Source organism: Macrobrachium rosenbergii, chromosome 14, assembly GCF_040412425.1.
Source record: "Macrobrachium rosenbergii isolate ZJJX-2024 chromosome 14, ASM4041242v1, whole genome shotgun sequence".
Classification (NCBI taxonomy): Eukaryota; Metazoa; Arthropoda; class Malacostraca; order Decapoda; family Palaemonidae; genus Macrobrachium; species Macrobrachium rosenbergii.
This window is the reverse complement of record NC_089754.1, coordinates 20,220,013-20,235,302: the sequence shown is the minus strand read 5'-3', so window position 1 is coordinate 20,235,302 and position 15,290 is coordinate 20,220,013. Positions and strand designations below refer to the sequence as shown.

The following is a 15,290-nucleotide window of genomic DNA, read 5'->3' as shown; positions in this document are numbered from 1 at the left end:
ATACACTATATATATATATATATATATATATATATATATTTATATATATATATACATTTTATATAATTTATATATACAAATTTATATATACACTCATGTATATATATATGTATATATATATATATATATATATATATATATATATATATATATATATTGTATATATTACGCTGCTTAAGCTTTCAGAACTTGGAAAACACTCAAATTCTTTACTTCGGTATTGGTTGGATCTCGCCAGACAGACGTCCACACCAGTCCTTTACTCCCTGTCACACCTTTGGGAGAGAGAGAACCTGTGCTCAGCGTAAACTAACCAACAACCACTCAGATACTTTGCGTTTCTGATGGTTGGAACAGTCCGGAAGTGTTCATCAGCCTTTACTCCAATCCACATCTTATTACATTTATAGACACATTTTAGCCAATCCTAGTCCTGATAAAGTTTATGCTTAGTATGGTTGATTTATTTCAGCTCTTTTTTTTTCAATTAAAGAAATCGATAAGGAATAATACCCCTCCTATGTTCCTAGATAAAAAATGGGGATTTCAACAATAAATACAAACACACCCTAGAGGTATTTGTAAGGCCGTTTGAGAAAACTTTAAGACAGCAGTGAGGAACACCTTCAACGTGTGTCTTTCCCTACTTATCCTTGCCCTTGATTGGTCGTTTTCCCACTGCTTAATGACATCACCTTTTTGTTACCAAGAGCCACCAACCTACGTGCCTTTCAACCCTATCTTATGCTGACATGATGCTTTGTATCGTCTGTGTTTGATATCGGAAGAATTTAGGACTTATTCCTAAGTTTATAAAGAGAAAATAAAATAATAATATACACTTTAGTGACTCTAATTACCACATTCCTTTTAATTATCACATTCCTTGTAATGACGTCTTGCCAGTTTTTAATTTTAAACAGGTTAATCAGACGACTTCTTTCTTGCATTGCTGCCAAAACTATTGCCAATTATTCTTTTGACGCTGTTATATTCTTTTTGGTTATTAATATTTTTTGCTTAAGTCATAGTTTTAAAATATTAAATTTTCCTAGTTTTAAAGACGAAATAATCAACCAAAATACAGGGATTTCCCGCCATGAGGGTGTGTGGCCTTTGAAAATTTTCAAACGCTCTGGCTTTGGAAAACCATTTATATTTTTAGTAGTTCTTTTTGGTGGATGTTGTAAAAGGGAATTAACTGAAGTGATTGAGGTTTCCTTAACACTATTAGGTACTCATTTACAGCTGTTTTAGCAATGTTTATTTTAACATAATTTATTTATATTATATTATGCAAAACCTTTTACGATAAATTTATTTATAAACTTAAGGGACATCTCTGATTTTGATGTTTAGAAAGTCTCTGAAATAGCCTTTGGATATTTTGATGTGTTATATAAATAATAAAGTTTAATTCTTATTTCAATTATACATGCATATAGTATATATATATATATATATATATATATATATATATATATATATATATATATATATATATATATATATATATATATTCTTCTAAAAAAAAAAAGATGAAAAAGAAGCAAATACATCCCAACCAATTGATTATTTTAGCTAGAGCGTTTAAAGTAAACCGAGCGATATTAAAAGGTCGTTTGAGAAATCTCCAAACAGCAACGTATAAAGACGAGGTAGACATATATTTTATGCATTTCCTTTTGGTAAACATCTGTCCTCTCATTGGCAACCACGATCATTCTCACACCTGATTGGTCGTTGACCACAGTACTACTTCCCCCGCTGATGATTAATGCTGACGTCACCGTATAGTTAACAAAAAAATCACAAGCAGAATGTCTTTTAAGCCTGTTTTAAATTAACATGGCATTCTATATCAATTCTGTATGTTACCAGAAGACTGTATGCCATATACGGAAGACTATAAGATAAAAATCGAATAGGGAAATACACATTATTGACTCCAATTATCATAATCTTTGTGAGGAGATGGCGAGTTATTATTTGTATTCTTGGTTTTGCAGACGACTTTGCCGAAGAACGTTCAATTATACCTTTGATAACTGTTATGTTCTATTTCATTAATAATATTTTGACTCATTAACTATTTCACTTTAAAGATGATTCAATTATGAGTCTTATTTATCTAGAATTAAACTTTAGCAGAATTAGTTCAATGAATATTTAAATAGATGTTTACCCGTTTTTCCCAAGTTATATTCATTCATAATACCAACGAGTTTTAAGAGATTCCACCTAGTATCATATGAAATGTATTATTTTTGTTATATTTCCTTATTGTGGATCAAAAACCTTACATGTATGATCAACTTTTTTTATTAATGGAAGAAAATACACCGGTGATATCTCTAAACACGAACATCACTTGATTTTTAAATGCATTTTAGGTTTAGAATGCAACACGTGATAACAATTTCACGACGTCGCTGCTAGAATAGTAAACACAGAACCACCGATCACAGGTAAGAGAAACAGCCAATCAGAAGACCAGGATTTCCCACCATGATGATATCCCTTTGTTTTATGGAATGCTCTTTGAATTCCCTGCTCTAAAAGCAATTAATTACTTATGGTTACTTAAAATTAAGTCATTTAAATCTGTTTTAGCCATGTTCCTGGTTATATGGAATTACTTTTTATATTAAACCATAATGTTTTGTACAAAGCAGAGTAGGATGAATCTCATGTCGTCATTTTCCCGTCATGGAAATACGAAATATAAGGGAGTTCCTCTTGTTCATGGGTTATAGTTTCCTGGAATACTTATTACTTTTTGATGTTTTTCGTTTTGTATTAATTAAATGATAATAACACTATTTATAATATATATAATATATATAATTTATTATATATATATATATATATATATATATATATATATATATATATATATATATATATATATATATATATATATATATATATATATATAATCACATCCTCCTGGAAAAAAAACAAAAAATTTGTATGGTATACTCATACTTTCATGTCTCTGTTGGTTATTTACCATCCAAAGGTCCATACTAGGCCTCGTTCTCTCCGTCATGCCTTACCGCACTCAGGGAACCCTTTGATTGATTGACTGATTGATTATGAAATTGAGGTCTTGAAGACCAAGCGCCGGAACCCAGCAGGATTATTCAACGCCATAATGAAGGTGAAATATGTAAGTTAATGATATGACTGATAATGAATAGTGAAATTCAGTGTTAAAATTTGGGCAAGGCCCTGTCCAGTAATAAGTTAGTTTAATATAAATCAACGACAAACTTCATTTTCTTCATGTCTTTGTTGATCCAGAGGTCACACCAAGGTTTTTAATCCTTATGCAACCTTACCACACTTCTTAGGGGCACCGTGGGGCAAGGCCAGTGCTTTATTAAGCCCAACTTAACCTAAAAAAAAAAAGGCTGTTATTATGCTCATCCTGGTTTATTTTTCCTGCATTTTAAATTTCACTATCGAAACTGGGAATAACACCAAGTCTTTTCATCCCCCTGCAAACATCAATCATTCCACACTCTTTCACAATTCAGTTTCTTATGATCACTCCATGCACTGAGGTATTAAACATTCATAGGAGGAGACGTGTCAAGCCCTTTCTTGTCTGGCACACTTCACTGGTCAATTTCCCGTCTACATATACTAACTGATGCTTTGCTTATACCATAAATACTACATTACGCTTAAGAAATTATCTTCTGTACCGTGCATCCTAAGTACCATCCACATTACACATCTATCGCTCATAAGCTTTTTCTAGATAAATGTGTCTCGAACTTTTTAAATAATTGTTTCTTCAAGAGCACGTAATTCATATTTATTCTTCCTTGTCTAAACATACACACACACACACACACACACACACATATATATATATATATATATATATATATATATACATACATACATACATACATACATACATACATACATACATACACACACACATATATATATATATATATATATTTTTTTTTTTTTTTTTTTTATTTTTTTTTTCGCTTTATTATGTGAACATTCCATTCCGTGGGAGCCTGCTATGCAAGTTCAAGGCCTCTCGACTCGTTTCGTACGAGTACACGCTCATTATGAATAATGATGATAAAAATAAACTCAAATAAATAATTCTCCACCTAATTCTTGTAATTTCGAGGAAATCGTAGGGATTGCGAGTGATGTATCCTTTAACAATATGTTATAAGATAATTTGCCGACATAAATCTTACTATGGCGGTAGTTTCATGTATACAAACACGTCATTTAAGCCAACGGAAGTCATGTGCATGTCTGAGTTTCGCAACTTCAGGAGGGTCATGAAGTCAGACCTGAATACATTGCAGAGAACTGCGTTCTCATCGCAGCATCCACCTCCAGAGGGAAGGAAGAATGTCCACGAAACGATAAATCGTCTCGCAAGGGAATCATCTCCTCGAATCATTCTTTCCCGACACGGAATGATATCACTGGGTCACGTGACCCTTGGCCACCTTCGCCGAGCAACTGGAAATCAATTTCAGAGAAAAACGGCATCAATGTTTGTTGATAATATTCAGGCCGGGTCTGAGAAAACTTACAAACAAAATGCGTCGGCACTGTAAAAACGAGGCAGTTTACCTACTTAAGAAGAAGTGCGTATGAACCTTTAAAGCACTAAAAACGAGGCAGTTTACCTACTTAAGAAAAAGAGCGTATGAACCTTTAAAGCACTAAAAACGAGGCAGTTTACCTACTTAAGAAAAAGAGCGTATGAACCTTTAAAGCACTAAAAACGAGGCAGTTTACCTACTTAAGAAGAAGAGCGTATGAACCTTTAAAGCACTAAAAAAACGAGACAGTTTACCTACTTAAGAAGAAGAGCGTATGAACCTTTAAAGCACTGTAAAAACGAGACAGTTTACCTACTTAAAAAGAAGAGCGTATGAACCTTTAAAGCACTGTAAAAACGAGACAGTTAACCTACTTAAGAAGAAGAGCGTATGAACCTTTAAAGCACTAAAAACGAGGCAATTTATCTACTTAAGAAGAAAAGCGTATAAAACTTTTCCTTGAAACACTGCAACTGTTGACATCCCAATTGTGGAGATTAATGTTGTAGGTCCGGCTTGCTATGTAGCCTAGAAGAAGGAAATTCACGAAGAATAAATGCTACAATTAAAAATATAATGACCATGTCAAAAATCACTATAATTTTCCAGCAGCACAGTAAATACATATTTAGCCAACACGAATGTCTACGTTTTCTTACGTAAACTGTGATTCTATGAGGTAGTCTCCGGAACTTTAAGAAATATGTTGAATCAAGATCCTTTTTTACTTCTATTTGGTGAGAGTGTAACGAGACTGTAACATTAATAGAATGAATAAACTGTCATTAATTGAGAAAAAAATTGTAATTCCTTTAACCCATAACAATTTTTCTCAGCTTTTTGTCTTTGGTATGAAGTTTTTTTTATCATTAACAAGTGGCAATACCTCATCTCATACTATGTAAACTTTCTCTCAAAACGTGAATATAGCACTGCATATTCAAAAGCATATTATTATTTACTCAGTAGAATACCAACAGCATTATTATTATTATTATTATTATTATTATTATTATTATTATTAAGAAACGACTCCTTGAAAAACACACCTATTATATCATAGCGATCATTCCAGACTCAATATAATTAACACATTATAAACTGATGGTCTTTCAACGTTCTTTTCACAGTTCGTCTTTTGCGAACTGAACACCTGAGCCGACGCGGGAGTTGCGTTCTTTATAAACTGCAAGATACGAAGTCCATTTGGCGCTGTAATTAAGCCCGAGAGGAGGAGAAATGTATTTCTTTCCGCCCGTTTTAAAAGCGTTCCGCTGAAAATACGTAATGGAGTTTTACGATCCGTTTCAAACGGTGAGCAATATTCATTTGCAGGTAAATAGAGCATAATGACCAGACCCCAGGTCGTAAAACCTGGCGAATATGTGAAGAAAATAAGCATTCGGGCCATTCTATGATGCGAATCAAATCATCATCATGATTGTCATTAGGAATTTCACACGCAAATGGACGCGCGTACGAACCCGCGCATGCAAAATCCTAAACGGTGCATATCCACTAGGAATTTTAGATAGCTTGTGATATCAGCGTTCAAAAATTTATGTTTTACTGAAATGTTATAGCTGAAAGACAGAAGGAAAGAGAATTCAGCACTAATACCATATATGTAAACACAGATAGTTTCTTGAATTATAATTTTCTATCTGTAACACCCATCCTATGTTAGCATATTTGTTTGGGCACAATGAACATTCCTGCGTTCTTCATGTTGATAATATCTATCTATCTATTTACCTATCCATCTATATATAATATATATATATATATATATATATATATATATATATATATATATATATATATATATATATATATATATATATATATATATATATATTTATATATATACTTATGAATATAATATAAAGGACCTTTCTTAATGTATATATTAATGATTTAAAAACTATCAATACACATACAGTAAAAAAATTATCAATACACATAGTATTTACAGCATTTCATGGACGGGACACCTTTAGCCTAACGGCTTTTGAGTATATAAAGAAATTACGTTTAGAGCAAGATGTTAAGAATCCCTCTCATATCCCACACTCTCATCTGTGCGAGAACAGAAGTGATAAAGTTTGAAGATTTAGAAATCGCTGAAACAGCAGTTTGTCTTCTATACACTCCCACACTTTAACAGTAAAAATTTTAAATGGAGAGCATTGCTTAATTGGTGACTGATTTCAAAGCAAAATGTTATGCGGTCGTTTCACCAGATACCTTAAACACTCTTATTTAGAATTGTACCAAATTTTCTAAATATTTATTCTAAAATACTTTACACATAAAAGCGTCAATTCTATATGTTTGCACAAGCTTTTGCTCAAGATGTAAACATACTCAATCATATATAAGCATTTAATATTCATATTTAGTGAATGTGCGCAGTATTTACTCCCACTGTGGAAGGTTTAGTTCAACGCAAACTGTTTATTCAGATCAATTACGAGTGTTAGCTGTTACACTGGGAATTTTGCCATTAGATGAAACTTCATTACATCTCATTCATCACATAAAATATCTGCAAAACCATCATATTCAGGACTGGATAATCCCTTCTGAATTCGAACACAATTGCTGAATTCAGCACTTTATTTCAAAGTGATCATCAGGTCTTCAGGTGCACTTGAATCGTTGCTTTTTTTTTTTACCTCTTACCACGTTTCTTATTTGCCTAAGAAAAATACAAACACTTGTGCGATGTCAGTGGATAATTATTCTGCTGAGATTTTAACAGTTATGACGAAAGAGGAAAGTGGGACATACGTATATGTAATTTATATATATATATATATATATATATATATATATATATATATATATATATATATATATATATATATATATATATATATATATATATATATATATATATATATATATATATATATATATATACATACTAAAGACTAAAACGCGTTATACATCCGATCCTGAGCTTAAGTTCAGGTTCTATAGTAAATACGCGCTACACTTTACAGACTACCAGTACCTACAGTAATTCACTGCTTGGGTCAACGGAGGACCAATACGTTTTAACGGAACGCTCCAATATCGCCGTTCTCGCTATGGATTTAAAATTGCTGAATTATAAACTCAGTTTTTTCTAGTTTATCGCTCTTCCCTCTTCATATGATCAAACCACCTAAGAACACTAACCTTTTTATAACTTTCTTGTATCTATATGCTACCTACCTTTTCCCCCTTTTTCCGTTTCAAAAGTTAAGTTCACCTCAGCAACTGACACCAAACCAGTATTTCTTCTCCCTTGAACATATTTCTAACAAAAGTTTCGCTGTCGTTAAAAAATAATAATCGCTTCTAACAAGAACTTCCAAAATCGTATAGCTACTAATTCTATCATCAGTTTCCTGTAGATCCATGTAAGCACATAAATCTCTTTCTGTTTACTCATGAACTTCTCACACACCTTTCTCAATAAATACTTGACCCATATCTCTCCCTTGTGTGAACACATATTATATTTCCTCCCACTGATAATCCTAGTGCTGTTTCTCTTACCTTTTTAATCAAAACCCGACCATACACTATCCAGATATACCAAATAATATGTATCAATAAATAGATGAATAATTTATTATTATTATTATTATTATTATTATTATTATTATTATTATTATTATTAAAGGATGGCTGTATTATGCGAATTTATCTTATACAGTATCTTTTTTATTCGCCTTATAATTCGATTTTCAGGCTCAACGATGTTTGAAACAATTGTTTGATTATTGACGAATGGAATATATTTTTAATTCATTGGTTAAATTTTAGCATAGTAGTATCTTAAGATAAACAAAGGGGAATATAAAGTAAAGTAAATCACAAGCACAGAGAGACAGAGAGAGAGAGAGAGAGAGAGAGAGAGAGAGAGAGAGGCGGAGTAAGCAGGGTGGGAGAGGTGGTAGGGGCGTGGTAGAAGTGGGTATATGTTGTGGGTGGGGGTGGGGGCTCTCTACTATTACGAAACAATGTTATCCCAAAGGGCTAAGCGACCAATGATTAGGCCAAATCGCTCAATGCGTCTTCCCACTCGTTCACTGCTAACTCAGGTTCAGCTTCTGAGAAGTCAAGAGCAATTTCGAGTTATTCAAGTCACGTTTCCAGCTCGTCATTAAGATTATTACACTAATTAGCGTATGTTAATTGCCCTTTCATGCAGTGAGGGAAGCTGTCGGAGGAATGCGGCCGTCATTCTCCCGTAAGAGGGCATCATCATCGTCCTGGGCAATTCCATCCGGCCATTTTCGTGTTGCGAACTAACAATGTCATCAGGGAGTGATTTCGGGAAATATACCCGAATGCGCTCATTGCTTTCAATCATGACATAAACCTTCGGCGGTAATTACCCGTCATCCTCCCGTGAGTATCCTCATTGCAGTTATTGTCGTTGTTTGTTGCTGCAATTACGTCATCAATGGGTTTGCCCTTATTGCTACTAATCATCAAGGGGACACACGGTCACCTGATGCTCCGGCGTCTTCTGCAGATATTCACGATGTAGGGAACGCTGTTGCAACGGATGCGTTGAAATGCAAATGTATTTGTTGGTCTTGAAACATACCAGCGGCTGAGGTCTGTTCATTTTTTTTTTTTTGTTAGATCCTTATACGGATCAGGACTTGTAAGGAATACAATAATCAACCTTCCCATTGGGTCATACAAGAATCTCATGCGAGTCTGAACTCTCTTTCACTGATTATGCGTGATCGTTTAAAAACGCACCTTTTAAGAATTACAGCACGCAGGGCATCGTACCGAGTTACATCACGCCGGAGTAAAGACCTGGACCATTCAAGCTTATTCAGATACTTGAGGCAGAAGTGTGCGTTCTATTTAGTCAGGTAGTCAGACATTGCCTGATTAGGATCGGGTCCAGGTCACATTTAATTGTCTGTTTGAAGCTATGCAAAACGTTATTTCCCGTGGCGGCCCAACCAACTGGTAATATCTTTAAGAAAGAGAGTAGAAAATCTATTCGTTATTTTCACATAAAAGGCGAGTTGATTGAGAACCAAAATAGGTATATTAGTTTGATATAGTGAAAAAATGCATAAATGACTAATAATCTACATGAGCACATGACTGACAATAATTTCTATGATGTTAATGTAAACTATACTTTCGTTTACCCACTATTCTGTAAAGTATCGGAGAAGGTAATGATTTACAGAAAGTGAAAACAAACACATAAATGACCTATAATCTACATTTTAAACAAAATTTGATGCGATAAAAGCACAACATTGTCATAATAATTGCTATGGCTATGATGTTAATTAAAACTGTACTTGAGTTTTTACAACCGCCAGACGTACAATAACTGTGTAATTTTTCTTTCCAGGCCTTCATAAACACTGGCACCAACTTACAGTTGTCTTTCACACCTGCCCCTGGAGGCTACTCTGCAGATGTCGACTTCAATAAAGAACCAGGGAAGGTAAGAAATAACAAGTGATATCACTGTATCTTGTATATGACTAAATTTCATCTTGGAAGAGCTTTGAACAATATCCAGGTAATCATTGCCTAAGAAACATGTTTCACGTCGAAGTTGTTTAACCAGTGGTTTAAAGATTAAAAAATAAAACAATTGCCACAAACAATGTTATGTGGGGAGATTTCACGTTCTGAAAGCGCTTTTTCAATATCTCTAGGGAGATTTCAGGTTCGGAAAGCGCTTTTTCAATATCTCTAGGGAGATTTCAGGTTCTGAAGGCGTTTTCAGTATTTCTAGGGAGATTTCAGGTTCTGAAGGCGTTTTCAATATTTCTAGGGGGATTTCAGATTCTGAAGGCGTTTTCAATATCTCTAGGGAGATTTCACGTTCTGAAGGCGTTTTCAATATCTCTTGGGAGATTGACAGACATTTCCATAGAAATTTTAAAAATATCAGGGCTTAAAACCAAAAAATTTTAGGCAGAATTAAAACCACTCCAGAATTAACGTCAATAAATTTGGTGATGAATGTCGGAAGCGACAGACAGCCTTGAACACTGATAAACACACACGTGTATATATATGTATACATATATATATATATATAATACAAACATATATATATGTATGTATGTATTTGTGCTAATATGTATTTGTTCGCAAATAAAGAGAACCATATAACGTAAAATTCCTCGTTTTGCTTTTAACACTAGAAAATAGCCCAAAGTTGACTTCATGATAAAAATGAACAGCTTTTAAACATTTTGCTCATTCTCAAATCATATATATATAAATATAAACATGAATGTATCGTACACAAGAAGAATATATAAGCATTACCACTCACGCTGAAGAAAATGCTGGTTTGCCAACATATTTCTCATCAACGGTTAACAGAAATGTGTTCATGATATTCACTGGCGTGTATATATATATATATATATATATATATATATATATATATATATATATATATATATATATATATATATATATATATATATATGTATATATATATATATATATATATATATATATACATGTGTGTGTGTGTGTGTGTGTATTAGACTGCTTTCCTCTTCCTTATGGTATTGTGTAATTGCTGCCGGTTATTGAACATTTTCTAAAGGTAGTATTGCTCTATTCTTGCCTTCACTCGTTTTCCTACCGAAGACTTATGCTGTGTGTGTGTATATATACACATATAATTTTATATATATATATATATATATATATATATATATATATATATATATATATATATATATATATATATATTGCATGTCTATATATATATATATATATATATATACAGTATATATTAACATTATGAAATTTGTAGTAATGGTTCTTGTTTTTTTTTCTCCTTTGTTATTTTTGCTACTCTGTAAGACTTCAGATTCTTGTAAAAGAGGGTTGGGAATCTGTCTTCTTGTGAATGCTAAAACAGGTCGTTTTGTGGCTGTCAAGATTGAGGAACTGTTAGTTGTTGGATAATATCTGGATTTTACATTGTATTTTATTAAACAAGCGCGAATATATCTTTCCAAATTGTCCATTGTAGAATAACAATTAGGAATATGCCTACCAGTTAGTGCTCTCTCTCTCTTTTATATATATATGCATATTTTATATATATATATAAATTATATATATATATATATATATATATATATATATATATATATATATATATATATATATATATATATATATATATATATATAGAGAGAGAGAGAGAGAGAGAGAGAGAGAGAGAGAGAGAGAGAGAGAGAGTGGTAGGCATATTCCTAATTGTTATTCTACTATGGACAATTTAGAAAGATATTTTCACGCTTGCTTAATAAAATACAATGTAAAATTCAGATATTACCCAACAACTAACAGTTCCTCAATCTTGACAGCCACAAAACGACCTGTTTTAGCATTCAAAAGAAGACAGATTCCCAACTCTCATATAAAAGAATCCGAAGTCTTAATGAGTAGCAAAAATAAGAAAAGGAAAAAAAAAAACAAGTACCATTACTACAAATTTCATAATGTCTCTCTCTGCCATTTGCTACAGACGATGCCGTGTCCGAGGAAAACCTCAAAAAACCCACAGAGAAAATTTTGCGATCTCTCGCAAAACCTCAAATGATCATCAGCTTCCTTTCAATTATCCATAGCTGCGTTTCTCCCTCGCGAGTTCGTGCGCTCGTTCTGCTGTTTTCGCCCGACCGTTTTTTGAGTCAGGGAGACCTTCAGTGTTTTCCTTTGTCCTCGCGCAATTCTTGCAGCCTTTCGTAATAGTCTTCAATTTATGGAAAATTAGTTTGAATGTCGTTGTACGTGTTTATTATTTTGCAATGTTTAGTAAAAGTTATATACACGGCCATAGTTTTGACTGCTACCTATTTGATGATGCATTTAGTTTTTAGAATAACGTACATACAAAAAAAGAAAAGAATTAATGCTAATAAAAAATAAAGTGCACAGTTGCAAAATGTAAATACTAAACATTTCCATCAACTTTTCCAAAACGACGCTATTTCCTTCAACTCTTATTTATTTATTTATTTATTTATTTATTTATTTTTTTAGTGAAGGTAATTACCCCAGTGGTGACAAGCGATGAATATGCCTGTCGTCTAATCTGCGGGGCCTTTGCAGCACTTCAAGGGCAGCTATTCTTCTCGTGTCCTGACAACAAAAGAAATTCTAAATACAGCTTTCAATAATTTTCACCTTTAGATTTCGTTATTTTGTTTTTTCTATGAAGTCACTGTGTTATTACAGCATTCTTATGTTATTTTTTAACATAAGAAACTTTTAAAAATCTAATGAATTCGTTTCTTCATCATGGAAGCAACTATGAACATGTATAAACTGACCTTTAGTGGAAATAAAACAATTTCGCTATTTTCTGATTAACTGCAGCATCACATAACAGAAAGAAAGACTAAATAGGAAGAGAAAGAGAATACTAAGCATAAACTAATACATATACATATATATATATATATATATATATATATATATATATATATATATATATATATATATACATACATATATATATATATATATATATATATATATATATATATATATATATATATATATATATATATATATATATATATATATATATATAAGCTAATTCTTGAAAGTATATGAAATAGATTTGCTCTATAGGAGGAAGTAACTACAAAAAGGTCACCGAAAATTAGAAACTCTTCACTCCTAATTTTTTTTACTAACATTATATATGCTACATAATGGACAAAGGTACATGGAATTTTCAGTGATTTCTAGTGGTACTGAAAAATTCCATTTGTATCGTAAAAAGCTGTTACAACGACGAAGAAAACATGAATGACCTTACTCTATATATATCGGTGACGCGTGTTTATAAATTGAAGGCAAGTCGGGTGAGAAAGCCTGAATTACAGTATTTGGTGTTGCACACAGCAATACAAAAACACTAGTTCATCGCACACAGGCTCTCAGGTGGAAAAAATGCTGTTGAAAAACCGAAGTTCCTTAAAGCAATTCAGTGGCCCTAGTCTGTCTGGACAGAAATCTCTAATAAAGTAATCGAATGAACATTAAATATATCAAAGAATGAATACATTATATACAAGTTTACTTACGTTCGAACAGAGCAAGATTTAACTCAGATTGCAAATAAAAAAAGTTCACGTTTTTATTCAATGTAAATACGTACATTTAATTTCCTACCTGGGAATGTAAGAAAAAAAATAACTACAATATCAGTTCTAAATATATATATATATATATATATATATATATATATATATATATATATATATATATATATATATATATATATATATATATATATATTCCACAAATAGAGAATGTAAAGAAGTTGAAGATTATCTGCAGTTTTGAAAAGTAATATACGTACAGACACAATATAAATGTTGGACGGTGAATCTAAAAGTAAATCACTGATGCACTAACCACCATAATCATTCGCAGACGGTAGTAAAATCTTACTTTGGAGGAAATACAGAATCATCAGAATTGTCGGTTTCGTTTAAAAGCTGAAATTCCATAAAGAAAAATATTAGGGAACTATTCAGTGGAAGACTGCTTGGTATTATACTATCTTGTTAGTGTACGTCACTGGTACCTTATACATAAATTGGCATATAAAATGTAAGGTAACTCCTGGAAATAAATAAATACTGTTCGGCTCGCTGTCGACGTCGTAAAACAACAAACACTACTGAATGCACGAAATCATGAACTACGTTTTACCTAGGATTTAAACGAACATAACATAGATGTAAAATATCGCCAACTAAGGAAAAATAACATTCTGCTTCATTATGCTAATTGGGCGAATGATATGAAACCAATTAAAGCTACTAGTTCAAGTCAGGAAACTTGGTATAAAAGAAATATACGCAGACTAAGAAATGAACTCTCCAAAAAGTCTTTGAGAAGTAGGAAGTGTCCACAGAAAAACCAGGAGTACAAAACACTTAAAAAAAATTGCCTAAAAATATTTTACGGTGGTTTGAGCATGTAAAACGAAAGGACAAAAAAGAAAAAAAATGCGCCGAAGTTTCTTCGGCGCAGTCGAGTTTTCTGTACAGTGCATAATGCTGTATGAGCTGCGGCCCATGAAACTTTCAGTCACGGCCCGGTGGTGGCCTGTCCTACAGCGTTACCAGACGCACGATCATGGCTAACTTTAACCTTAAATAAAATAAAACTAGAAAGCTGCAATTTGGTATGTTCGATCATTGGAGGGTGGAAGATCAACATACCAATTTGCAGCCCTCTAGCCTTTGTAGTTTTTAAGATCTGAGGGCGGACAGAAAAAGTGCGGACGGACAGACAAAGCCATCTCAGTAGTTTTCTTTTATAGAAAACTAAGAATCTGAAATGAGCCCAATAGAGACCAACTCTCTTACCTTTTCTCATTTATTCATCGAATTCTGATAAATTATATCAAAACGCAGTTTTATCATCATAGGAACGTGCGTAAAACAGAGTGTACATGTCTTTACCCCGCATCTATTTTAATTCAAAACTTATTTTTTACTCTACTCATACTTAAAAAGGAAAGATTGGCATGCTTCTCAATATCTCAATATAAATCTGGGTCAAAATTCAAGTAATCCTCATGAAAAAAAATATCCTTTAGTTACGAGTAAGAAATAGAATTACCGACAGTTTTCCTACTTGGTCAAA

The 15,290-nt window shown here is 32.5% G+C and overlaps 1 protein-coding gene and 1 long non-coding RNA gene across 3 annotated transcripts in view; one reads left to right on the top strand and one right to left on the bottom strand.

Moving 5' to 3' along the window:
* Nucleotides 1–15,290, top strand: part of LOC136845751 (protein big brother-like) — a 159,429-nt gene that overhangs the window by 58,809 nt on the left and 85,330 nt on the right. Inside the window, 1 exon segment of the mRNA XM_067115996.1 lies at nt 9,985–10,080. Coding sequence (XP_066972097.1) covers nt 9,985–10,080 — 96 coding nt within the window.
* The window catches only part of LOC136845752 (uncharacterized), a 134,215-nt gene continuing 123,945 nt past the window's right edge, over nt 5,021–15,290 (bottom strand). Inside the window, exon 3 of one of the 2 annotated variants that reach the window (XR_010855241.1) lies at nt 5,021–5,123. This is a non-coding gene — a long non-coding RNA (uncharacterized lncRNA). Of the gene's footprint in view, nt 5,124–11,959; nt 12,762–15,290 lie in introns of those variants that run through there. The other variant, XR_010855242.1, reaches the window with a different exon arrangement.